Source organism: Sciurus vulgaris, assembly GCF_902686455.1.
Source record: "Sciurus vulgaris genome assembly, chromosome: Y".
Taxonomy (NCBI): Eukaryota; Metazoa; Chordata; class Mammalia; order Rodentia; family Sciuridae; genus Sciurus; species Sciurus vulgaris.
In genome coordinates, this window is record NC_136481.1 from 80,630 (window position 1) to 106,965 (window position 26,336).

The following is a 26,336-nucleotide window of genomic DNA, read 5'->3' on the forward strand; positions in this document are numbered from 1 at the left end:
AAACCAGTCAATAAATGGGCTACAGATCTGGATACTTCACAGAAGAAATAAAATCGATCAACAAATATATGAAAAAATGTTCAACATCTCTACCAATTAGAGAAATGCAAATTAAACCTACACCAAGATTTCATTTCATTCTAGTCAGAATGGTAATTATCAAGAATACAAGCAATGATAAGTGTTGGTGAGGATGTAGGTGAAAAGGTACATTCATACATTGCTGGTGATACTGCAAATTGGTGAAATCACTGTGGTAAGCAGTATGGTGATTCCTTATAAAACCTGGAATGGAACCACCATTTGACCCAGCTATTCCACTCTTTGCTTTATACCAAAGGACTTAAAATCAGCATACTACAGTGATGCAGCCACATCAATGTTCATATCTGCTCAATTCACAATAGCCAGATTGTGGAACCAACCTAGATGTCCTTCAATTGATGAATGGATAAGAAAACGTGAAATATATACACAATAGAATATTACTCAGCCATAAAGAAGAATAAAAATTATGGCATTTGTTAGTAAATGGATGGAGTCAGAAAGTATTATGCTAAGCAGAATAAGCCAATCCCAGAGAACCAAAGGCCGAATGTTTTTTCTGGTATGCAGATGCTAATTCATGATAAGGGCAGGGGGGTTGGGGAAGAATAGAAATACTTTCAATTAGACAGAGGTAAGTGAAACAAGGGGAGGGGTTCTGGGGATAGGAATGATAGTCGAATGAATTGGACATTATTACCTAATGTGCATATGTGATTACAAGATCTGTATAATTCTACATAATGAACAACCGAAGAATAAAAAGTTATACTCCATTTATTTATGATGTGCATTCTACTGTCATATAACTAATCTGAACAAATTAAAAAAAAAAAAAAAGAATGGGGCTGGGTGTGTTTGAGAAGAGCTATTGCCTAGCATGTGTGAGGCACTGGGTTCGATCCTCAGCACCATGTAAAAGAAAAATAAATAAAACAAAGGTATTGTGTCCATCTACAACTACAAAATATTTTTTAAAAAAGAAAGAAAAATAAACAGAAGGAAACTGATTCTGTGTGTTTTTTTTTAAGCTTTAGTTTTTCAACTACATAAGATTTATTAGTTCATAAAAGTCACCTGGTGTTCTACTCCCTGGAACTTTCATATATAGTTGAACTGTATTCATGCCCACGATGGTATGACCAACATGGCTTAGAAGATTTCCTGCTGATACAACACGTACAAAAGCAGGAAGTTTAGTCAGCTCATGTAATTGCAACTTCCACCTGCAATAAAGTAACAGATTGAAAGTGAAACCCTTTGCAAACACTGGTGAGAATTAATCATGTACTCAAAATTCTTATGATTCAATCATAAAATGTTACATATACAAATATTTCACCTTAACAGCAATAGTAAAGTGCTTTTTAATTTTTTCCATAGAGAAAAGTCCTAAAATAGAGATCAGTAAATAAAATCTCACACAAATTTGTAATAACCTAATAAGTGAAATAAAATATATACTATTTTCAAATTTATAAATTAGCATGTTTTTTCAGAAGAAAAAAATTCTAATTTAAAATCTTATTCCATAAGGTTATCAGAGTATTAAAGGTTTTATCCAAAACATAGATGTCAACACAACAATGGCGAGGGATGGAAAAGAACAGGAAGGTAGGTAATTCTCAATTCTGTAATCCCTTTGCTTCAGTTAATGAACTTACTTTTTGTTATCAGAGAGGTCAATGTTGGTCCCAAATTTTATGGTTTTAAAAGGTCCTTTCCTTCTCCTTCCAGAACTTAAAAAAAAAGAAAGTATTAAATCCATGTCTTTTAGACAGAAAAAGAGTGGATGCTAAAAATTACTTACTTATCTGAAGATGTGGATTCATTATCTGAATAGTCTTTAATTTGTGTTTTTCTTTCATTTTCTTCCTGTAATTAAGCAGATTTACCCTTAATATCCTATAAGATCATTAACAATGCAACTGAATAAAGTACTCACATAACTACTAATGTCCATATTTTTAAAATAGGAGTACATACATGCACATTTTGTAGAAAATGTTTTCAATTATCTTCAAATATTTTCAAATTAAATAGAGACCCAAGAAATGTTAAAGTGCACTGACCTGGTACTGTACTAATTTATAAGAAAAGTACAAAACTCTTCTAATTTTCCTCGGTTCTAACAAAGTTTCTAAGTGACAAAGGGAATGTATGAGAATTAAAGAGAGAACTAAAACAATATTTTATAGGCAAAAACTGGCAAACTGTTAGGAAAAAGTTGAAAAGAAAACACCAGATAAGATGACCCAATATTCTATTATAACATCAAAAAGGTTTGTTTTGGGGATCAGGGATGAGAGAAGAGAGGAATTTAGCAGAGATCCCTGATGTCTCCATAGCCTGGAAAAGAGGGAATGGTGGAAATCTGACTTGGGAGAGATAGGTGACAGAAAAAATGCTTTAAGAATCAAAATGAATAGTCTGAGACCTGAAGAAACTTGAAGTTCAGTTATTGGAATACAAAATAAGGGCATAATTCCCCAACTCCAAAATCAACCATGATGGGAAAAAGAGAAAGAGGAAAAGCACATAAGTACACAAGTTCATTTCCTTAACTATTGCTAAAAATAAAAGCAGAATTAACATGTGACAAGAGCAGTGGGACCACTGAAGGAGATCAAGCAGGTGAAAAACAAATTGTGGTCTGCAAGCCAGGTATGGCATGGCAGCCATTTTGTAGAGTTCACAAAAGATCAGACATCTTTTAAATCAAAATGGCATTTTCTTCCTCAAATAGCAACACAATAAACCAGATAGAGAATGTGTGCAATGGGATCTTTCAAGAATTCACCTAGAAAGAACTTGCAAGCAGGAGCACCTCTAGCCCAAAGTTGAAAGTTTCTGAAACTCACTTCCCCCTGACTGTGAACAGAGAAATATGTAGAGCGGAACTCTCCCAGGCAGTGTTGGCAACCCAGCACTTCACATAGGCTTCACTGGAGCCTGGGCAGAAGTGGAGGTTATGTGTGTGATTCTTGACAAGAGGAAAGTAAATCTTAAAAAGGAAACCTTAAAAATCTTTAACCATAAACAAAAGATGTTAAAAGAGATCATTTCCAGAATAGTCAAGATATCAAATTTAAGAATCACTGGGATAGATGAAGGCCTCAAAATACAAACACAAGTAACATATGACCCATTCAATGAAATAATACTAGAAAATCTTAAAAATCTTAGGAATGAGATGAAAATTCAAATACAAGACAATAAATAACTCCAGATAGGTACGACCAAAACACGTACTCTCTAAGACACATTAAAATGAAAATGCCTGATTTATAGACTTAGGATCAAATTTTTAAAGCTATAAAAGAAAAATGGCAGATCATACTGAGAGGTAAACTAATTCAAATTTCAACTGACTTCTGAGTCCAGGTCCTAAAATCCAAGAAGGCTTGGAATGATATATACCCAACTCTGACAGAACATGGGTGCCAACAAGATTACTATATTCAGTAAAATTATTCTTTACTATTGAAGCTGAAATAAAACCTTTCTTAATTCACAGAAACTGAAACAATTTATAACTACTAAGTCTGTACTACCAAACATAATGAAATAGTTCATGCAGAAGAAAAGAAAAACCATTTTAATGATACAAACTGGAAAAAAATTAAAGGATACTCAAATCTAAATTAAGCATTAGAAAAAAATCAAAATGGCAGGAAACAAAAATCATCTCTCTGTAATGACACTGAACGTAAATGGTTTAAACTCTTCAAACAAAAGACAGATTGGAAAACTGGATTGCAAAACAACATCCAACAATATGTTCTCTGTAAGAGACTCACCTCACAGGAAAAAGACACCCACAGACTGAAAGTAAAAAGACAGGAAAAAAATATACCATGTCAATGGTCAGCAAAGTTGCTATTCTCAAATCAGGCAAAGCAGATTACAAGTCAAAATTAATCAGAAGAGGGCTAGAACTGTAGTTCAATGATATAGTGCATGCCTGGGTTTGATTCTCAGCACCACATACAATAAATACAAAAAGGTTCATCAACAACTAATAAAAATATTCTAAAAAACTTAATCAGAAGAGACAAAGAATCCAAGAGACTGGTTAATAAAATCATCCAACAAGAAGATATAATGATTTTAACTACTAATGTCCCAAACAACAGTACATCTATGTACATAAAACAAACCCTTATGAAAAAGATAATATTTTAGGTCAAAAAGCAAATCTTTGCAAAAACAAAAAAACAATTCCTTGCATCCTATCAGATCATAAAGGAATGAAACTAGAAATTAACAAGATAAATACAGCAAGCATTCTAACACCTGGAGATAAAATAATAACCTCTGAATGATGGACAGCAGAAAAAAAATCAAAGGAGAAAAAAAAATTCTTAGAAACAAATAAGAATAGTGATAAAACATGTCAACGTCTCTGGGAGAACGTGAAGTCAAATGATCTCTGTTTGCTTATGACATGATCCTATGTTTAGAAGATCCAAAAAACTCCACCAAAAGACTTCTAGAACACATAAACAAATTTAGTAAAGTGTCAGGACACAAGATCAGTATACATAAAGCAATCACTATACTCCACTAATGAATCTGCTGAAAATAACAACATATAGTAACCTCAAAAGGAAAAAAAAAACAAAAACAAAAACAAAAAACTGGGAATTAATCTTACAATGAAAATTACAGAATACTGAAAAAAAATTTGAAGAAAAACATAGAAGCAAGAAAGACTCGCTGAGATGTTCATGGACAGGCATTATTATTAGTGTCAAATGGTCATTCTACTAAAAGCATTATACAGATTTGATGTAATCCCCATCAAAATACCAATGACATTCTTCACAGAAATAGAAAAAATAGTTCTAAAATTCATTTGGAAAAAGTAAGAGATATAGGATAGCCAAAGCTATCCTGAGCAAGATAAGTGATGCTGGAGTCATGGTGCTTATAAAACTGGAAACTCAAATGTAAAAAGAATAACACTTGACCTCTTTCACTCTGCACAAAAACCAACTCATAGTGAATTGATGACCTACAAATTAGACTAGAAATTCTGCAACTGCTAAAAAAAAAAAAAAAGGTAGGCACCACACTCCAACATATGCACAGGCATCAACCTCCTTAATGAGAATTCTTAAGTGGAAGAAATAAAACCAAAAATCAATATATGGAATGAAATAAAAGTAAAAAGCTTCTGCACAGCAAAAGAAACAAGGATATATAAAGAGAGCCTGCAGGAGATCTTTGCCACTTGCTCCTCAGTAGGGGGTTAAATATCCAAAATAAACTCAAAAAAACTTCACACCAAAAACATCCCAATCAATATACAGGCAAAAGAAACAGACACTTACCAAAAGAGGAAATACAAATAACCAATAAATATATGAAAAATGTTCAACATCTCTAGCAATCAGAGAAAAGGAAATTCAAACAACAGTAAAATTTCATCTTGCTCCAATTAGAATGACAATCATCAAGAATATAAATAATAATAAAAGTTGGTGAGGACTGAAAATGAGTTTAATTCTCTGGAAATCAGCATGAAGACTCTTCAAAAAATTAGGAAGGGAATAGTGATCCAATTATCCCACATCTCAGTTTATATAAAAAGGACTTAAAATCACCATACTACAGTGATGTAACCAAATCAATGTTTATAGCAGCACAATTACCAACAGCCAATGTAGGTGTCCTTCAACGGATGAATGGATAAAGAATCTGTTTTATGTAGTGTATATGTGTGTGTGTGTGTATATATATATATACACACACACACACATATATACACAATGAAGTATTAATCAGTCATAAAAAGTGAAATTATGGCATTTGCCAACAAATGCATGAAACCTGAGACCATCGTGCTTAAGTGAAATATGCCACACACAGAAAGTCAAAGGGTGAATTTTTCTCTGATGTGCAGAAGCTAAATCAAAATAAAGAAAAAACAGAAAGAACAGAAAATAAAAGGAGGATTAAAATAAGAGAAGGAAATTCCATTAAAACAAAGAAAGATCAGTAGAGTAGTTGAAGGAGACTGAGGAAGAACAGAAGTGACAGGATAAAGGAAGAAGACTGCAATGAATATGACCAAACTTTCCTATATACATGTATGAATACAGCACAGTGAAACATCACTAAAGGAAAGGGAACAGGAGGAAAAATGGGGAGGTAAAGGAAAAATATTGGGACTGAATTAGAGCAAGTTATGTTCTTTTATAATTATGTCAAAATGAATCCTGATGTTACGTATAACTAAAAAGAACTATTAAAAAAAATCAAGAATGAGTACTAGCTAATGCTACCGGGATTACACTGTTACTAATATGTGTATGAACTAACGATACATATATGTGCATCTATGAATATGTGTATGTCTATTTTAAAAAGGCTTTTTTTTTCTTTCCCTATGGCCTTATTCTGTAAGATGGAAATCTTATTTTATAAGATCCTTATACCTGTCCCAAATATGAGAAGAAATTAAAATAAGACCAAGAAGGGTTAGAACTGTCAACATGAGTTTAAAAAACCAAATGGTGAAGTAATGATTCACATTTCAAAGTAGCAGGAGTGTGTCTGCACCCACATATCTATTGAAGTATACAGAATAAAAAAAGTGAAGATGCTCTATTTCTGATTATTGTTTTATTTAGTCACTCTGCCCTTTCTTGTGTAAATAACACTAACAAAAATAAGGGCTAGGGAAGATGTTCTTTCTAGAGCTTCTGGGTTTTTTTTTTTTGCAGTACTGGGGATTGAACTAGGGCCTATGCTTGCCACGCAAGTACTCTACCAGTTGAGCTACATTCCCAGCCCTCTGAATGTTTTGATACAATGAATTATGAATAATGAAATACTTCCATAGCACCAGTAAGTAAAATGTTGAATGGAAAAATGTGTGATAATTTTTAGAACGATGACAAGACTATGAAACAGGGAGTGACAGATGAAATTCACATGAAAATGAATGAGTTGAACTTCAACCTAATTTCATGTGGTAAAATGAACTCAAAATAGATCAATAACCTAAATATAAAAGGTATAACAAGAAAACTCTCTAAGAAAACACGGCTAAATCTGCTTGAGTATGTATCATACAATATACTTTTAGTAATGGCAATGAAAGAACAGCAACCCCAGAAAGCCAAATGAATTGGACTGTAACAAAATTAAAACTTGTACTTCAAAGACCATCATAAAAAAATAAAACTGTAATTTGTAATAGAAAATATTGCCCTTTAAAATACTTGCCAATGAATTTGTAATAAAACACCAAAAGACCATTAATAACTCAGTAGCAAAAAAGACAGTCCAATTAAAAAATGAACAAAGAAACTGGACATATATTTCAACAAAAATGATACATGAACAATATGTCCACGAAAAAAATTCTTAATAGCATTTCTTTCCAATTTGCAAATACAAATCAAAATTGTACCAAGTTATTACTTCATAAACACTTCAGTGTCTAAAATAAAAAGTTAATATATATGTAACAGAAAGAATGGAGAAATGAACACTTACAAATTAAGGCTGGAAATTATGCAGTCATTTTTAAAAGTAAACTAGCAGTTCCTTAAAGTGATAAATACGGGGTTACCACGTAACCTAACAATTCTACTATATACTACCCACAAGCAATAAAAGTAGATTTCCACATTAATACCTGTATATAAGTATTAAGAACAGTATTTGAAAATAGTTACAAATAAAATGTAACTGAGGCCTGTTAACTGATAGAAGACAACGTTGGATATCCACATGCAGAAGAATGAAGCACAGCCCTTACCTCAGACCACATAGGATAATTAACTCAAAATAGATCAGACCCAAATGTAAGTTGAACCTACAAAATTGTAAGAAGAAAATAGTGGAAAAGCTTTGTGATATGTAATTTGGCAATGATGCTTAGACTTCAAAGCACAGACAAAAAAAAAAGTCAATAATCACCATTGAAATTTAAAATGTGTGTATCAAAGAACACTACCAAAAGAGTGAAACGGCCACCAACAAAATGGAAGAAAATAATTGCAAATCATATCTAATATAGAATAATATTCATTATCCATAAAAACTCCTAAACTCAACAATAAAATAGAAAATCCATATTCCAGCAAAATAGAAAATATCAAAGACATTGACAAATTTTTAGAGACATATGAACCTCCCAAACTGAATTGGGAAGAGGTACATAATTTAAACAGATAAATTTCAAGCATCGAAATAGAAGAAGCCATCAAAAGCCTACTAACCAAGAAAAGCCCAAGACCAGGTGGATTCTCAGCTGAATTCTACAAGACTTTTAGAGAAGAACTAATACCATTACTCCTCAAGGTATTCTAGGAAATAGAAAAGGAAGCAAACCGTCCATACTCATTCTATGAGGTTAGTATCACTCTGATACTCAAAACCAGACAAAGACTCATCAGGGAAAGAAAACTTTAGACCAATATCCCTGATGCACATAGATGCAACAATCCTTAACAAAATACTGGCAAACAGCATATAAAAATATATTAAAAAGATAGTGCACCACAATCAAGTGGGGTCTATCCCAAGGATGCAAGGTTAATTCAACAACCAGAAATCAATCAATGTAATTCATCACATCAATAGACTTAAAGTTAAGATTCATATGATTATTTCAATAGATGCTGAGAAAGCATGTGATAAAATATAGTACCCCTTCTTGCTTAGAACTCCAGAAAAAATAGGAATAGTAGGAACATACCTCAACATTGTAAAGTTTATCTATGCAAAGCCCATGGCCAACATCATTTTAATGGAGAAAAACAAAGTATTTCCTCTAAAAACTGGAACAAGAAAGGAATGCCCGCTTTCACCACTTCTATTCAACATCATCCTTAAAACACTTGTCAGAGCAATTAGACCAAAGAAATTAAAGGTATACAAATAGGAAAAGAACCCAAGCTGTCACTATTTGCCGATGACATGCTTCTTTATTTAGAGGATCCAAAAAACTTCAGTAGAAAACTTCTAGGCCTAATAAATGAATTCAGCAAAGTAGCAGAATATAAAATCAATATGCATAAATACAATGCATTTCTATTCATAAGTGATGAATCCTCTGAAAGAGAAATTAGGAAAACCACTGTATTCACAATAGCCTCAAAAAAAAAAAAAAAAAAAAAAAAAAAAAAAAAACCTTGGGAATTAATCTAACAAAAGAGGTGAAAGACCTCTACAATGAAAACTACAGAACATTAAAGAAAGAAGTTGAAGAAAACTTCAAAGATGGAAAGATCTTCCATGTTCTTGGACAGGCAGAATTAACATTGTCAAAATGGTCATTCTACCAAAGGTGCTATACAGATTCAATGCGATTCCAATTAAAATCCCAGTGACATTCCTCATAGAAAGAGAGAAAGCAATCAGAAACTTCATCTGGAAGAATAAGAGACCTTGAATAGCCAGAATGAGGCTAAGCAGGAAAAGTGAAGCAGGAGGTATCACAATACCAGACCTCAAAGTATACTACACAGTGATAGTGACAAAAATGGCATGGCATTGGCACCAAAATACAGGTAGACCAAAGGTACAGAATAGAAGACACAGAGACAAACCCACATAAATACAGTCACCTCATACTAGACAAAGGAGCCAGAAACATACAATGCCTGTTCAACAAATGGTGCTGGGAAAACTGGAAATCCATATGCAATAAAATGAAACTAGGCCTCCATCTCTCACCCTGCACAAAACTCAACTCAAAATGGATCAAAGACTTGGAATTAGACCAGAGACTCTACACCTAATAGAAGACAAAGTAGGCCTGAATCTTCATCATGTTGGCTTAGGATCAGACTTCCTCAACAAGACTCCCAAAGCACAAGAAATCAAAGCAAGAATCAACAAATGGAATGGACTCAAACTAAAAAGCTTTTTCTCAGCAAAGGATACAACAAAGAATGGGAAGAGAGAGCCTACAGAGTGAGAGAAAATCTCTTCCACATGCACTTCAGATAGAGCACTTATCTCCAAAATTTATAAAGAACTTACAAAACTTTACGTCAAAAAAATACAAAGAACTCAACCAATAATTGGGTCAAGGAACTGGACAGACACTTTATAGAAGACATACAGGCGATTAATAAATATATGAAAGTGTTCAACATCTCTAGTAATTAGAGAAATGCAAATTAAAACAACTCAAGATTTCATCTTACTCCAATTAGAAGGGCTATTATCAAGAACACAAATAATAACAGATGTTGGTGTGGATGTGGGGAAAAGATACACTCATACATTGCTGGTGGAGTTGCAAATTGGTACAGCCACTCTGGAAAGCAGTGTGAAGAATTCTCAGAAAACTTGGAATGGACCCACCTTTGTTTTTTTTTTTTTTGCGGTGTTGGGAATGGAACCAGGGGCTTTGTGCTTGCAAGGTAAGCACTCTACCGACTGAGCTATCTCCCCAACCCTGGACCCACCTTTTGACCCAGTTATTCCACTCCTCAGTTTATACCAAAAGGACTTAAAATTAGCATACTACAGTAACACAGCCACATCAATGTTTATACCAGCTCAATTCATAATAGCTGGATTGTGGAACCAACCTAGATGCCCTTCAACAGAGGAATGGATAAAGAAACTGTGTATATATACATGATGGAATATTATTCAGCCATAAGGAATAATAATATTATGGCATTTGTAAATAAATGGAAGGAACTGGAGAATATTATGCTAAGTGAAATAAGCCAATCCCAAAAAATCAATGCCCGAATGTTTTCCCTGATAAGTGGATGATGATATATAATGGGGGTGTCTGGGTGGGGAGTGAGAGAAGAATGGAGGAACTTTGGATTATGTAGTAGGAATGGGGGGGGGATGAAAAATTATGGATGAGACAGACATCATTACTCTGTGTACATGTATGATAACACAAATTTCTATGTGCACAACCACAGAAATGAAATGATGAATCAAAATGCAGTCTATAAAAAAATAAAGAAATAAAAAATAAAAAAAACTGAAATAACAGATAATCAGGCTGAAAATGAGTATGTAAATTTCTCCAAAGATGATATCCAATAGCTGATACACATGAAAGACCTCAACACCACAAATCATGAAGAAAATGTACTTCAAAGAATGAGATAATGTCTAATATTTAACAAAACAAAACACTCAAGGAAATTGTTGAGAGGATGTAAGAAAATTACAACCTCTACACAACGCTAATGGGAATTAAAAATTAATACAAAAAGATCTTTATTGCACCCTTAAAGGAGTATCTTTCGGATAAAACAAATAAAACATTTCTTCATTGGCTGAGTGAACATTTGGGCTGCTCCCCCAAATTTTCTTCGCATTATTACCATTCTCCACCTATAACATAGGCTTAGTTTTATTGTTTTAAATAAATATATTCCAAAATCAAAACAGATGTAAGATAATAAATACACATTTTATTAACTATAACCTTGCTTAATTTTTAGGTTTAATAAGGTTTAAGTACTTACAAAACACATAAGAATAAACACCAAGTACTGAAAATAATGTGCTCTATTAAAACTGGGGGAGTAAAATCAAATAAACTGAGAGGGATAAAAGTAAACAACTTACTCTCAATGACTCCTGGAAGGAAGAGGCTTGATACTGTGCATATTTAGCAATTGTGGTATGTGATCTATTACTTTCATAACGCCAGATTTTCTTTGTACCAGTGGGATCCCAGTTTTCATCGGCTGGTTGCAACAACTGTGTCCTCACTTCTACCACATGTTCATTATTAGCTTCTACCAAAGTTTTCGTAGAGAAAAGTCCAAGATCTTCATAAATAAATAAGTTTTGTTAGTAAATAAAATTACATTCAGTACAATAAAAATTTAGTCTTTAAAAAGTTTTATCTTTATGGAATTCCATCAGTTTTCCTTAAGAGAAGTCACTGGGTACAAGATTTGCACACCAGACCCTGGATTTAACCAACAAATTGTAACAAATGAATTGTTTGTAAGCAGAATTAAATATTCTGTTTATTTCACATAAAAACTTATATAACCTAAATCTTTTGTGTTTCATAACTGGTAATTGAAACTTCACCACAGAAGTTGCCAGTAACCAATATCAGTATATGTTAAAAACATTAAAATTCCATGTAGATTGTCTTAAAACAAATCTAATTGTTTAAAAAACTATCAAATTTTAATAGGACAGGAAAGACAAAGAGATGGGAAGTGAGAGAAACAGATAAATGAAGACAGAATTAGGATAAAAATTCAAAATGATAAAAATAAATCGGAATACAAATAACCCAATCAACAAATGGGCTAAGGAAATGAATAGACACTTCACAGAAGAAGATCTACAAGCAATTAACAGATATATGAAAAAATGTTCAACATCTTTAGTAATAAGAGAAACGCAAATCAAAACTACACTAAGATTCCATCTCACCCCAATTAGAATGGTAGTTATCAAGAATACAAGCAACAATAGGTGTTGGAGAGGATGTGGGGAAAAAGGTACACTCATACATTGGTGGTGGGACTGCAAATTAGTGCAGGCACTCTGGAAAGCAGTTTGGAGATTTCTTAGAAAACTTGGAATGGACCTACCATTTGACCCAGCTATCCCACTCCTCGGCCTATACCCAAAGGACTTAAAATCAGCACACTACAGAGATACAGCCACATCAATGTTCATAGCTGCTCAATTCACAATAGCCAGACTGTGGAACCAACCTAGATGCTCTTCAGTGGATGAATGGATAAAGAAACTGTGGTATATATATACACAACGGAATATTACTCAGCCATAAAGAATGATAAAATTATGGCATTTGCAGGCAAATGGACGAAATTGGAGAATATCATGTTAAGTGAGATAAGCCAATCTCAAAAATCCAAACGAGGAATAATCTCACTGATAAGCAGATGATGACACTTAATGAGGGGTGGGAGGAGAACAAGAATGGAGGAAGGAGGGACTGTACAGAGGGAAAAGAGAGGTGGGAGGGGTGGGGGGGAAGGAAAAAAATAACGGAATGAATCAAATGTCATTACTCTATGTAAATATATGAATATGCAAATAGTATGCTGTTACTCCATGTACAAACTGAAACAACATGTATCCCATTTGTTTACAATAAAATAAATTTAAAAAAATAAATAAATAAAAAATAAAAAAAGGAATTAAAAAAATAAAAAATAAATAAATCAGCAAGTTTCTATCAGTGTTCTTTCTACTGATGTTCTTAGTTCAAATGTGATGAAAAAGAAATGTTCAAAAAAAATTTTTTTTTTCAATGCTTACCTAACTTAAGAGCTCCAGCTAGGCCTCGTATTACTGTTACAGGGTTTTTTGGGTTTGTACAAAATTGATGTAATGGAGGAAAGAAAGCGTCACGCTTATTTTCCAACTATAAAATTAAAATATATTGTTAGATCTCAGGAAAACAAACATTTTTCTGCAAATTCATATCATTTTTCAACCAATTCAGCAGCTTAAAAATCAGTGAAATTCAGACATTCAAGAAGAAATGGAAGCACATTTGGAAAGTATACTTGGGAAATACTTGAATAGTTAAAATATTTAAAAATGTCATTTTATGATCTTTGATGGAAACATTTATGTATATTTCTCTTTTAAAGAAATACATTTAAATATTTAAGTGTCCCTCATCTCTTTCATCAAAGATACATAAAGATTTAAGAAGATTTCATTCTTCTTGAATTAAAGTAGAAAATCAGTGTCTTACATTACTCCGAAAATTTAAACAGGAATAAAATTACCCACAAAAAGTGAATCTTAATTTTGTATTCATTTCTTCAAATTTAATTGAAACATTGTTTTGTCTCTCTTTCAATCCTTAAAAAGTCATCAGATTTTAACTGAGTAAGGAATTAAGATAACGTGTAGTAGAGAAAAAGTCAAATCTCCAAAATTGTCTTATAATGTAGATCTTTTCTTCTTAGCTTAGAATTTTTTCTTTTCTGACTAGGAAGGGCAGTGAAAACAATGGAAGGCACAAATTCTTCAGGAGAAAACACAAATATCTGAATTTCACTTATTTCAACCTTCTGTATCAAATATCTAAATTGATGAAATATAGAAATGGTAGAGTTTCAAATTCAAAATTTAAAATACCTATTTATTTTCATTGTGAACTTTTTAATAACATATACTTATTTTTATTCTCAACTATCTTTTTTGAAAGTAGAAAAAATTCTTTGATTAAAAAGGAATAAACAATGAATTTTTAAGCAAGATGTGAAATGAAGAATTAAAAACTTGTTTACTAAATGCTAAAACTGGAACAACTATCTTTGGCTGTTCTCAAAATCCCAGATAATATCTGGAAATAGATTAAAAAACTCTTCTTCGCAAAATACTGTTAATAATAAATGATCACAAACTTCTTTTCCAGAGAATAAATAAATTAATATTTTTTTACTTTACAGACTATTTAACACTGAAGAACAGAATGTAAATAAATCAAGGAGGGTGTGTTCCAATAAAACTTTATTTACTAAGGAAAAAAAAGAGGTAGGCCACATGTAGATGAAGAACACTTATTTATCATTCCTTGGAAAATAAATATATTTTTGATATATTCAGTCTGTGAGAGTAAATTTAATGTTTCCTAATGGGCATCTGACTTGATTTTAAAATATATCATCTACTAAAGGCAGACAAGTTAGTTCACACACTTGATTTATTTCTAATTAATCAACTGAGACTCACATAAATACTAGGTGTGGGTGGATTCAACTTCTCTTTCGGTAAGGGAGGGTATGGTGAAGCTGGTGGTCGTGGAGGTGGACATTTATCCAACAAAATGTGACTATTAGACAAGCCATTTTTACCTAGGTTCCTTAAAAAAAAAAAAAAAAAAAAAAAGGCAGAAGAAACAAATCAGCAATATACTTATTTTGAAAATAGAAAAAAATCTGCATTGTTAGGTATAAGCCATTTATAAAAACAATCATTCTGAGGCAGGTTGATTCAACTAAAAATAGAATGGTGTCAATTTCAGTAGATATTCACTTTGATTCCTTATATCATTAAACAAAATATCCACTTTTAGTCCATGTGTCATTTTAATTAAAATGTACTATATATGACAAAATTTCTTTTATTGTACATAATTTCTAATTTATTTTATTACCTTAAGAATAGATACAAACTCTTAATTTTCTAACACACTGTACCCTTAAAAATTTTCTCCATTAAATATTAAAATACTTGACCAAAAGAAGGTTTAGATATCCATAAAAATAACACAATTTTTTAAATCACATCTTACTAATTATTTCCAAAATATCTTTGTGACAACTTCCAAACTCAGCAATTCATTAGTTCTTTCTTTTCAAAACTTATTTTCTATGTATTAGTTGGCTAATATGTTCAGCAAGGTTCCAAAATTTACAAATTTTAATAAGATTTTAAAATATGCTACTTATCTTCATATTATATCTGGTTATTACTTAATAGCATCTGAGTAATTTTTTCCACTATTGAAAAGTATCACACTTACTATACAACAAATTCATAAAATGTGGTAAGAATTACTATCAAACTCAAATTCTTTTTAAGGTAAAAAGGAGTTAGGATAATATTTCAAAATCCTTAACATTTTTTTAGATTTGATTTTTAGTTGTAGATGGGCACAATACCTTTTTTTATTTATTTTATTTTATTTTTTAATGTGGTGCTAAGGATTGAACCCAGTGTCTTACAAATGCTAGGCAAGTGCTCTACTACTAAGCTACAAACCACAGTCCCTAAGTCCTTAACATTTTAGTAAATTCAGAAAACAAGTCTTTCAAATGATTCAAGCTGTCTTACCTAATTAAAATTTTAGAAGAATCAACATGGTCAAATACCAAAGGAAAAAGAATTTTAAAATATTATGAATAAACCTTTATTTTGGAAAGTAAAAAACGAATCACTAACTAATTTGCTTCCAAAGTAATTACAATTTATAGAACAATAAAAATCTGAAAAAAATGATCCCTGCTATATTCTTCTGCACAGGAAAATTCTTATAAGACTAATGAAACTGGGCTTATGAAAAGTAGAACTTGAAATGCAATATATTCAGACGTTTGAAATATATTAAATAGTCCATAATATGTATAACATTTCTTAACATAACAAAGAATTTATGATGGATTTTAAAGTTAAGAATTACGTTTAAAATTGACTTCTCTAAAAAAGTGCAGAGATGCACTAAGTCAACATTTTTAGAGATAAATTTTATACTGGAGTTTTCAGTAATTCTCCACAGAGCATTAAAATCTTATGTTAAGAGTTAGATCTGACATATTTTAAGCTTTAAAAAAAATAAAAATTGATCTTAATTTACACATTCCAATAACTTTTAATAAACAGGAAATATATGGCTTACCAGACAATTCAAGTATCCTCACTAGGACAGTTTAAATGCCTTCAATGATGAATTATATATCAGTTACTCTTTACATTTTAAACAAAATATCATTATATAATCTCACTGGCAAGAAGGAAAAGTCATTTATAAAATCATGCATTTCAGTCAATAAACTACATACTGAATTATACTTCCCAGTGAAGTCATGGCCATCTTAGTCTGTGTACATCCACCTCTAATGTTTCCACAGCCATCACCCAATAACCGTTTGACACATGACTAATAAATATTATTTTAAGCTATCTCAAGATATGAGTTAAGTATTTAATTGTACTAGAAAAGTTTCCTGAGCTAATTTATTTATTTTTAAATTTTGTTGTTGTTTTCGATGGACCTTTATTATTTATATGTGGTACTGAGGATCCAGGGTATCACACATATAGGCAAGTGCTCTACCAATGAGCCACAACCCCAGCTCAAGCTAATTTATCGTTGAACTAAAAGTTAAACTTATTTAACATCCTCAATATGAACATCGAGCTTAAGAAATAAAACTTTAGAACTCTGTTTCTACAGTTCAATAACAGAATTTTAAAAATGAATTTACTTTTATGGGAAAGCAAAGGAATGGGAAAATGTAGAGACTGTTTCAAAAGAAAAGAAAAAGATAACATGAACAAGGAACCTATAAACTCATTCTATCAGTTGAATGTTAAAATTACAATTTTAAATCTTAAAAGAAATATATTTCTATACAGTTACCAAGATATATTAAACAACAGATTTAAAATAAATGATTAAAAATAAGAATTGCAGCATACACCAACAGTCTCACCCAACTAATACTGAGTTTGAGAGATTACTTGAAACTCAGGAGTTTGAAACCAGCTTTGACACCATAAAGCAGACCCCATTACAAAAGAAAACTGACTAGAAATATAGAAATAAAAGGATTCTCTGCATAAATGGTGCAAAAAAAAATCACATCTAATAATTCCTAATAGGGCAAATCACAAAGAAGGAATTTATGTAATTAAAAATACAAGGTAGAAAACAGTAGAAATGCAAGGTTTTTTCCTCTTAAAACATCTATTATCCAAGTCTAATGCAAGTTAATAGACCTGCAGACAACAAAAACGATTATCTTCGGAATATGTATGTCCCCATATTGTTCAAGAGAGAGAATTAAACCTTACTACAAAAGTCCATTACAGAGGAACAATGAAGCAGTAGAAAAAGTAGGTATGGGAAAGACTAAGTTTACTTTATTTGAATAGCTTCTGGACTCAGTAATTTGCTTATTGCAGAAATCTATAAATATGTAAAAATGCTTTTTAAATGTTTGTTTTAAAGTAGTTTACTTCAATTTTCTTTCACATTTGCTTGTTGTTTAGTATAGAATGAAAGATACTATCTAGATAAACTCATCAAATAAGTATCATATACAATATCATTGTTTTTAGGTCTCAGTATAATTTTATCCCCAGTTTTCAGAATTGAACTTTCTCTCTTCCCTATCCCCTTTTAAAAGTTATTACTTTAATCCTCAGAAAAAGGTCAATCACACTGAAACTGACAACTTTAATAATAATAAAAGTCAGCAATACTAAACAAAAACATAATCTCAGGTAATATTTTATAAAAAAAATGCTTCTTACACCTGGTAAAGTATAACCACGACTTTCAAACATAACAACACTCCTTATGAAATTATTTTAGATATGTAACTATGGTCTTTTGCTGTACTCTAAAGAACAAAATTCTATCTTCTTTTTTTTTTTTTTTAAGTTAAAAATCACCATTTCAAGTTTCAAGACTTTTAAGCTGGCCAACAGTCACCCATTTCCACTTTTTGATAAACTTTCCCACACTAACCTGCATGCCTTTAGAACTTCTGTTGAACTGGAGTATATGGATACAGACATTGATGGTATGATCTGAGGACTAGATTTGTGATTAACTACAGGCAGATCTACTTTTGTAGAGCTCTGTGAGTTCTCTAGCCCTTCTCCATTAATTGTGTGTAACCCACTGTGAGGACTATTAAGGCTGGTAACACTGTGTGTGCTTGTCGGCTCAGTAGACTTTGGAGACGGTGTAGCTGTGGAAATGACTGAAGAAGGTGAAGAAGCAACAGAATTATCAGTCTTTGTATGAATAACTGGATGAGTATTATTGACTTTTCCACAGGTTCCAGTGTCCACATTGTCATTGGCTTTTCCAATTAACAAGGCAGAAAGCTGAGGATTGTCCGCAATTATTAAATTTGGTGACACAGACTCTCCATGGTTAAGACTGGAAATAGCAACTGTCGTCACCTGATGGACATGATTAGGAAGTTCCTTGATACCAGCACAGCTATTAGATGTATCTCCAGCATGCCTGCTTGATTCAGACCCCAAGGATCTATTTCTTGAAGGCTTGCTCTCTTTGGTAAAGGTAATACCTTTTTGTCCACCTGAGGTAGCAATATAAGAGGAGAGGTGATTGAGAGCATCCCCCTGTGGTACTGAATTTCTAGGCAGAGTATGATGTCCATTTTGATTCTGACTACTAGTACAAGCTGCCTGGTGATACTGAGTAGACCCAGTGGGAAAGAGAGGTTGTTCATCATTAGGTCCTGCCAAATGTGAACTCTGACCTTTATGAAGCCCCTAAAAAAAAAAAAAAAAAAAAAAAAGGAAAGAAGTAAAATTGGTTTAAATATCATATTATACAAGCTCAAAATACATATAAAGAACAACACTGAAGATTAAAATTTAAGTAAAAACAGTCACCAAAAATAACTAAATGTGGAACAAATTTAAAACCAAATCCTCAATCAATAATTTGATCCATAATCAACAACTTTCAGTGATTAGTATTTTATAGTAAATTATCTAATCAGGCTGCTTAATTTATTAGAAATTTTTCTCACAGAAAACTTGATAACTTTAAATGGTTCCATCTTGACATACGTATTTTCATCTCAAGAAAAATATGCCTTTCAATTTATATTTAAAAGACAGTTACATACGGCCATGCACCAAGCCAAGAACATAAAAAATAAATCAAGTCACTGATTTATAGTAGGTTTATTTGAATGTATTTATTGAACTTTAAAAATTATCAGTAAAGTTGTAATGCATGTACAGCAATAATTCTCAACAAAAATACTAACTCTAAGAATATTTTAGTAATAACTTACTTGAATTTCTACCTTCAAATCACCCACAAAGGCAAAGACATTTTAAATGGCAATGTCCCCAGATAATGATCTGATAATAATCCTTTTCCCAAATTCACAAGGGAGGAGAATATATTAAAATTGTTCAGTAATTTTAAAAGTGCAACCTATCATAGATAATAATATTAAGTTTCAGATGAAAAGTCATTTCATGGACTGAAGTTTGCCTGATGTTGCAAACTGCTTTATAATGACTCTCATTTAAATGACTTAACTCCAAAATAATTAATAAATTAATTTCTCAGGTACACTTATAATTAAGGAAATACTAAAACAATAGTTTGATAATTTCCGAAAATAACCTACTATTGATATATAAAACTATTACCTTTTCTGGGGTAAAATTATAATTACATATTATTTAACTTTCAACACCAATATTTTTGTGGAACCTTAGGAAGGCCAGAGAACATATTTAAATGATTGCTTTCTGCATTGGGATTTATTCAGTAGCAAGGTAAAAGTATTTTTGCTCAATGTGAAATGAAATTTGTCAGAAACAAGCTCTGATTTAGAAAAATTAAAGTCACAAGTTTACTTATACACTGAAGTGACTTTCAAGCCTCTAAAATTTGCTGGTATGACTCTGAAATCAATTTGTAAAACTGTAAAGACCCTGAAATAACAGAATGTTTCTTATCAGAAATGTAATATATATATATACATATATATATATACACACACACACACACAATGGAAATATACAAATACATTATTTTAAATTTTGGACTCATGAAAAATGACACAGAATGTCAAATGTTTAAGGAAGCAAAAGAATAATCTAAGCAATAATTTAGATAAAATTCTTAAGTAATGTTAATAATTCAAAAATTTACTAATTATCAAAATTTACTCATAAACTATCAGAAAATAGGTGAAAAACAATTTTATTACTTCTGCTGCAGTTCAAAGCATTCTGAATTATAAAGTCTTATAGTTGTAGTTCACTGTGTGATGAAAGCAAAGGGAAACTGGAGAACCTGATTACAAGTTTGAAAGTGTTCCTTAACTCACCCAAAGATCAATAGTCACATGACAGAAACCTATGATCTATGGACATGAATTTGGCCCTAATAATTAGCTGACCTCTGAATTTTATGAAAAAAATTAAGAATCCTAAGTTACCAAGCTAAAAATTAGTATGAAGAATAAAAGCAAAAGACAGAATCTATATCACTTCAGGAAATAATGCAAGTAAGTCATTTAAACAGAATGAAAACAGTTCCAAAAGTATAAAAATATACTATATTTAAATGCCTAACTTCCATTCAAATTTGCCAAACATGCAAAGAGAGTCTCAAAAATATATATTTAAAGAAATTCAGGAACAACAATTTTCATTTGACAAAAAACTTTATCACATAAGGAAGTTCATTAAACCTCCAATGGAATAAATATAAAAAAAAACTACGACACAGTCATCACAATCAAATTGCTAACACTACAGTACAGACAATCCAAACAGGAAAATGACTTATTACTTTAGGGAGAAAAGTGAAATGATTCATTAAACAAACTTCAATTTAGGAAGAATGACAAAAATGCCAAATAAACAAACTGGTAAGAATTCTATGTCAAGTAAATAGTACCTCAAAAACAAACCTGAAACAAAGACATTCCTAAAAAAGTACTTAGGAGTATAGATGTACACTAAGAAAATACTAACAAAAATCATGTAGATTAGATAATAAGTTAGTCTACAAGAAGGAATGAATAGCAATGCAAATATTTTAAATGCTATAAATAAAAAAAAATTTTAATATATGCACATCTTGTTTTTAAGACAATATTTAAAGCAATTACGATACTCTTATCAGACAAATTCATATTTTATGTAAAAAATGCTTAATACACATGCACACACAGTAGGGAAGAAAGAACAAAAAAAAAAAAGAAAAAGAAAAAAAGAAAAGGGTGAAGAAGTGGTGGAAATTAAACCATCTTATATTAAATACAAACAGACTGTATTTTTCTCAAAGGGCAGAGATTGTTAGGCTGGATAAAAAGACCAAAATCAACCACAATCATGTGTTGCATAACAATGGGGATATGTCTGAGAAATTAGTTCACAGACAATTCTGTGGGTGAATATCAAAAAAGTGTGTTTGCACAAGCTGCAATGGCTATATCACTAGACAATATAATTTCATATGATTAACATCTTCTATGCATCTCATATGACTGAAACATTATGCAGTGTATGACTCAACATGCTGTATATACTATATCCTTTTCCTTCAAATATGTAGAAAAGTTCAAAGCAAAGGAATGATGAATGATCATAATGCAAATAGTAATGGAAGAAGTTGGAAAGGAGATATTAGTATAAAGAACACATTAAATAAAAAGTCAACTAATGAAAAAGAGTAAAACTTCACAATGGTAAAAGTCAGCATCATGTAATTAAAAAAAAAGTACTAAATAACAGACCTCAAAGTATATGAAGAGAACCCTAACAAATGTGAAAAACAATTACATAATTCAATATTAATAGCTGGAGACTTCAATAGTTCATTGTCAATTGTTGGTAAAGCAGACAGTCAAGAAATACAAATAAAAGACTTTGGCAATAGTATCAACTATTTTAACCTGTTATATATAAAACACTCCATGTGACACTGACAAAATATAAATTCTTTAGAAATTCCCATGAAATGGCATCATTCATACTGGTTAGAATAGGAGGGAAAAAACCAAAACAAGTCTCAGAAGCATCAGAGAAATCAGATTATTCAAAGGATAGTCCTAAACAAAATGGGTTTACATTAAATAACTGACATAAAAATCTAATAAATAACCAAGTATTTACAAAATAAATTATAGATCTCTAACAATTACATGAGTCAAATTAACGATTTTTTTAAAAATTAGAAAATACCTTGAAAGATAAAAAAAGTCAGATCAAAATTTACACTTAAAGTAATATTTACACTTAAAGTAATAATTTACACTTAAAATAATATTTAAAGGTTATTTATAGCTTTTAACATTCATGTTGTGAAAGAAAGGTCTAATACCACCACAGTAAGCTATCATCTTAAGAAGACAGGAAGGAGATATCAAATCAAAATAATTACAAGGAAAGCAATAACACTGGTCAGAAGAAACAGAAAAATCAAACAGGGAAAGCCAGTTTAAAAAAAAAAAAGAGAGAGTTGCGTGTGGTGGTGCAGGTATACATCTGTAATCCCAGCAGCTTGGGAGGCTGAGGCAAGAGGATTTCAAGTTCAGAGCTAACCCAGCAATTTAGCAAGGCCTTAAGCAACTCAGCACCACCCTGCCTCTAAATAAAATATAAGAAAAAGAGCTGGGGATGTAGTTCAGAAGGTAAGTGCCATGGGTTCAATCCCTAGTACCAAAACAAAGTGTGCGTGTGGGGGAGGAGCGGGTGAGAGAGGGAGATGGGGAGAAAGAGAGGGGTGGGGAGAGAGAGAGGAAAAGAGAGAGAGGGAGAGAGAGAGAGAGAGAGAGGTAATAGAACTTCATAAGCTGCTAAGAGGAACATAAAAATGGTTCAGCACCTTAGAGTAAGACTAAAAAGTTAATTAAAACAAATCTTTACTACAAAACAGAGTAATTTACATTTCTTGATAGAGAAATGAAACCAAATATTCCCAGAAACAGTTTTAAACTAATAGTCATAGCAACACTAACTATAATGTTTATAATAACCCAACTAGGAAAAAATATGAATATTTAACTGACAAGAAGATTATAAATCAACTGAGATAACACTTATACACTGAAACACTTCTCAGCAATAAAAAATTTAAAATGTATACAATAGAACCACAAATTTAAATCTCAAAAAAATATATGAAGTGAATAGTCAAATATAAAAATACTTATAATAATAATATCTTCTGATATTAAATCTTTATAAAAGTAAAGTTGTAAAGACAGAAAGTGATTAGGGTGTCTAAACCTCAGGGTAGAAGGTGGGTAACAAATGACCATAAAGAAACTGGGGAGTGGGGGTGTGTAAGTACAATAAAACAGGACTCAGATGTTAAAAACATAGCAATATACATTTATAAAAACATTAAATTATATACCTTAATTTAACTATAACTAAATCTGTACCTGAATAAAACTTTTAAAGAAAAAAAAATGAAAGTGGTTCCAAGCAGGCTCAAATATAGGTCATGTGAGTGGTAGAAACTGGTGCTATCCATATGATAATGGCACAGAGAAAGCAAGAGTTATTAAGTCATGTAAATGTCCACTAAAATTTCAAAAGAAAAGCACTGTGTGGCAGTGTTATGAGTTCCTCCTTGGCAGGAGATGCATACCTCTGAGGTTTCAAGAGTTGGTCAAAGCCACACTGCAGATTTCAGAAAGGTAGAAGCCATGAATGTGGAACATCTGCCAAGGGAAGCTACAGGCAAGCCAGCAGACCAGCCAAAGAGTATGTGGGTTACAAGGAATGGGGCTGTTCAATATCTTTGGTGCTCATATCACACCTGTATGTCCTAGATTCTGGACACAGAACACAGTAATTTAATATGTGCCCTTCCAAGTTTTGTTCTTGTTTTTGTTCTTTCTTTCTATGTCTCTATTCCTCCCTTTTGGAATGGGAATGTTAATTCTATATGAAGGAATTGTGGAAAGACAATTTCCTATTAAAGACCACTGGAGTGTATGATGAAGTACTCAATCACTACTCTAAAGTGGAAGAAACCAACTCTTATCTTGCCTTTTTCTAACTTATTCTTTTCTCTGAGTATTTCTCTTTTTTAGTCAAGAAAGATTACAGAAAAAACTGATGTGCAATCAATAAAACAACCATGGATAAGGTAGCAGTAACTTCATTATCACTGATAATGATCACCCATACCATATTTGACCAAAACTACTTGACAATACACAACTCAAGCTCTGAGTTTAATTTGTTCCTTCCAGTATTTAACCTAAATCCTCTTGTTAACTCTTGGAAACAGCAGAGGATGCCAGGTCACCAATGATGTTTTCCAAAACACCTCTACTGAATAAATTCCTTTTCTATTTCACTACTCTTCACATTTAATTTCTGGAGTGAACAGCCATACTTGGCCTGATGAACTTCAGGGGACCAAACTTACAAACTCCTTGAATTTTGTGAATTTCCCCTCCAGAAAGCCCTAACAGGATCTTAAATAATATAAAATAATCTTCTATTGTTTTCAGTAGGAGATAGGTAAAGTGACGATGTGGAAATACCCCCAACACATTCTGGTCTTAAAAAGCTATGCTTCAGGCTGGAGCTGGAGCTCAGTGGCAGAGTGCTTGCCTAGCATATGTGAGGTACTGAATTCAATCCTCAGCACCACATAAAAAAATAAGCAAATAAAATAAAGACATGCTGTCCAAACAAAATAAAATCATGCTGTCTACAACTACAAAAATTTTTTTAAAAGAAGTTATGCTTCAAGAGAGGTAAAAACAGGATTTTACTATTAATTTTTTTATTAGTGCTTAGCCAACTAATAGAATTTACACGACAGAAAAGAAATAACTCAACTCCAGGCATCTACTGTCTTCTGGCCTCATATAACTGGGAGTGGGAGAGCACAATGAGCAGTGAGAGCAACACTTCTGAAGGAAAAACCCAAGATCACTAAAACACCAAGACATGATAAGAGAACTAGAAAACATTCCCCCTCTACAATCTCATCTACACCAAACCCTATATTATATCACAGAAATACAAGGAAAAGAACTACTTGATTCAGAACTTATTTAAGAAGCCATCTCTAGGGAAACAAACGTGAAAAGGGAAATAAAAACAAAATTTAGCCTATGACATTAACAACTGTGGTATACAGTAACCAGACCAACTATGTTTACATGAAGAGAACACCTTCAACTAAAAGTCTACTTAATCTCCATGATTGTTTTGAGAGGAAAACTATGACATGTTATTTTAAACCTGAAAGGAGAGTAATCATCATAAGAAATGTGAGAATTCTTGTCAATTTTAAAGGAATTTAAAATGGTTATTATCCATTAGTTAGCTAACTGGATATGGTTATTATTAGTTAATGGAGAAAGTAGGCAAAATTTACAACAATGGATAATGTTTCGAAGAAACATGTCAACTATAAGAAAAAATCAAATACTACTGAAACAAAACTGAAGTCTGCCTTTGATGGAATTATCATCAGCAGATGAGAGCCAAGAAAACAATCATTAAGTTTGTAATATCAAAACTAAAACACAAAGACAATGGGATGGGGGAAAAACAGAATATAGAAGAATTAGAGGAAAATAGCACACATGTAACGAAATGCCAAAAAGGACAATTAGAAAAAAGACAAAAGTTTTGGAAGAAGTAATTAGTGAGAATTAAAAAACACACACACACACACACACACACACACACACACACACACACACATATATATATATAGCACCAAACCACATATCCCAGAAAATCAAAAAATATCAATGATTTATATACCCAAAATTTTACATAAAACAAATTGAAACAGAAAGACCACTCACAGTCAGTCAGGAAAAGGGTTTCAGAGAAGAGAAGAAGGGAATTAGACCATGCCATTATAAAACACTGGGCTTGGAGAACATCCTCTCACAGCCCCTGACAGTTTTGACTAATTGAGTTCTTCCTTAGTTACCTGACCCCAACCCTAGCAACAGCCAATCAGCAAAATCTTCTAACAAGTACTTCTTCTTATATTAACGAACCCTCATCCCATGCTGATGTTAATAAAGGCTTGAAAAGTA

At 31.9% G+C, this 26,336-nt stretch overlaps 1 protein-coding gene across 8 annotated transcripts in view; it reads right to left on the bottom strand.

Annotated features, from left to right (window-relative positions):
• LOC306652047 (lysine-specific demethylase 6A) overlaps positions 1-26,336 on the bottom strand; it is a 202,658-nt gene that overhangs the window by 26,334 nt on the left and 149,988 nt on the right. For all 8 annotated transcript variants that reach the window (XM_079125113.1, XM_079125118.1, XM_079125115.1 and 5 more), the window contains 7 exons: positions 18,263-19,041; positions 14,740-14,869; positions 13,309-13,414; positions 11,620-11,825; positions 1,856-1,920; positions 1,710-1,784; positions 1,123-1,271 (listed from right to left, as the gene is read on the bottom strand). In XM_079125113.1, the coding sequence (XP_078981239.1) occupies positions 1,123-1,271; positions 1,710-1,784; positions 1,856-1,920; positions 11,620-11,825; positions 13,309-13,414; positions 14,740-14,869; positions 18,263-19,041 (1,510 nt within the window). The remainder of the gene's footprint in view (positions 1-1,122; positions 1,272-1,709; positions 1,785-1,855; positions 1,921-11,619; positions 11,826-13,308; positions 13,415-14,739; positions 14,870-18,262; positions 19,042-26,336) is intronic.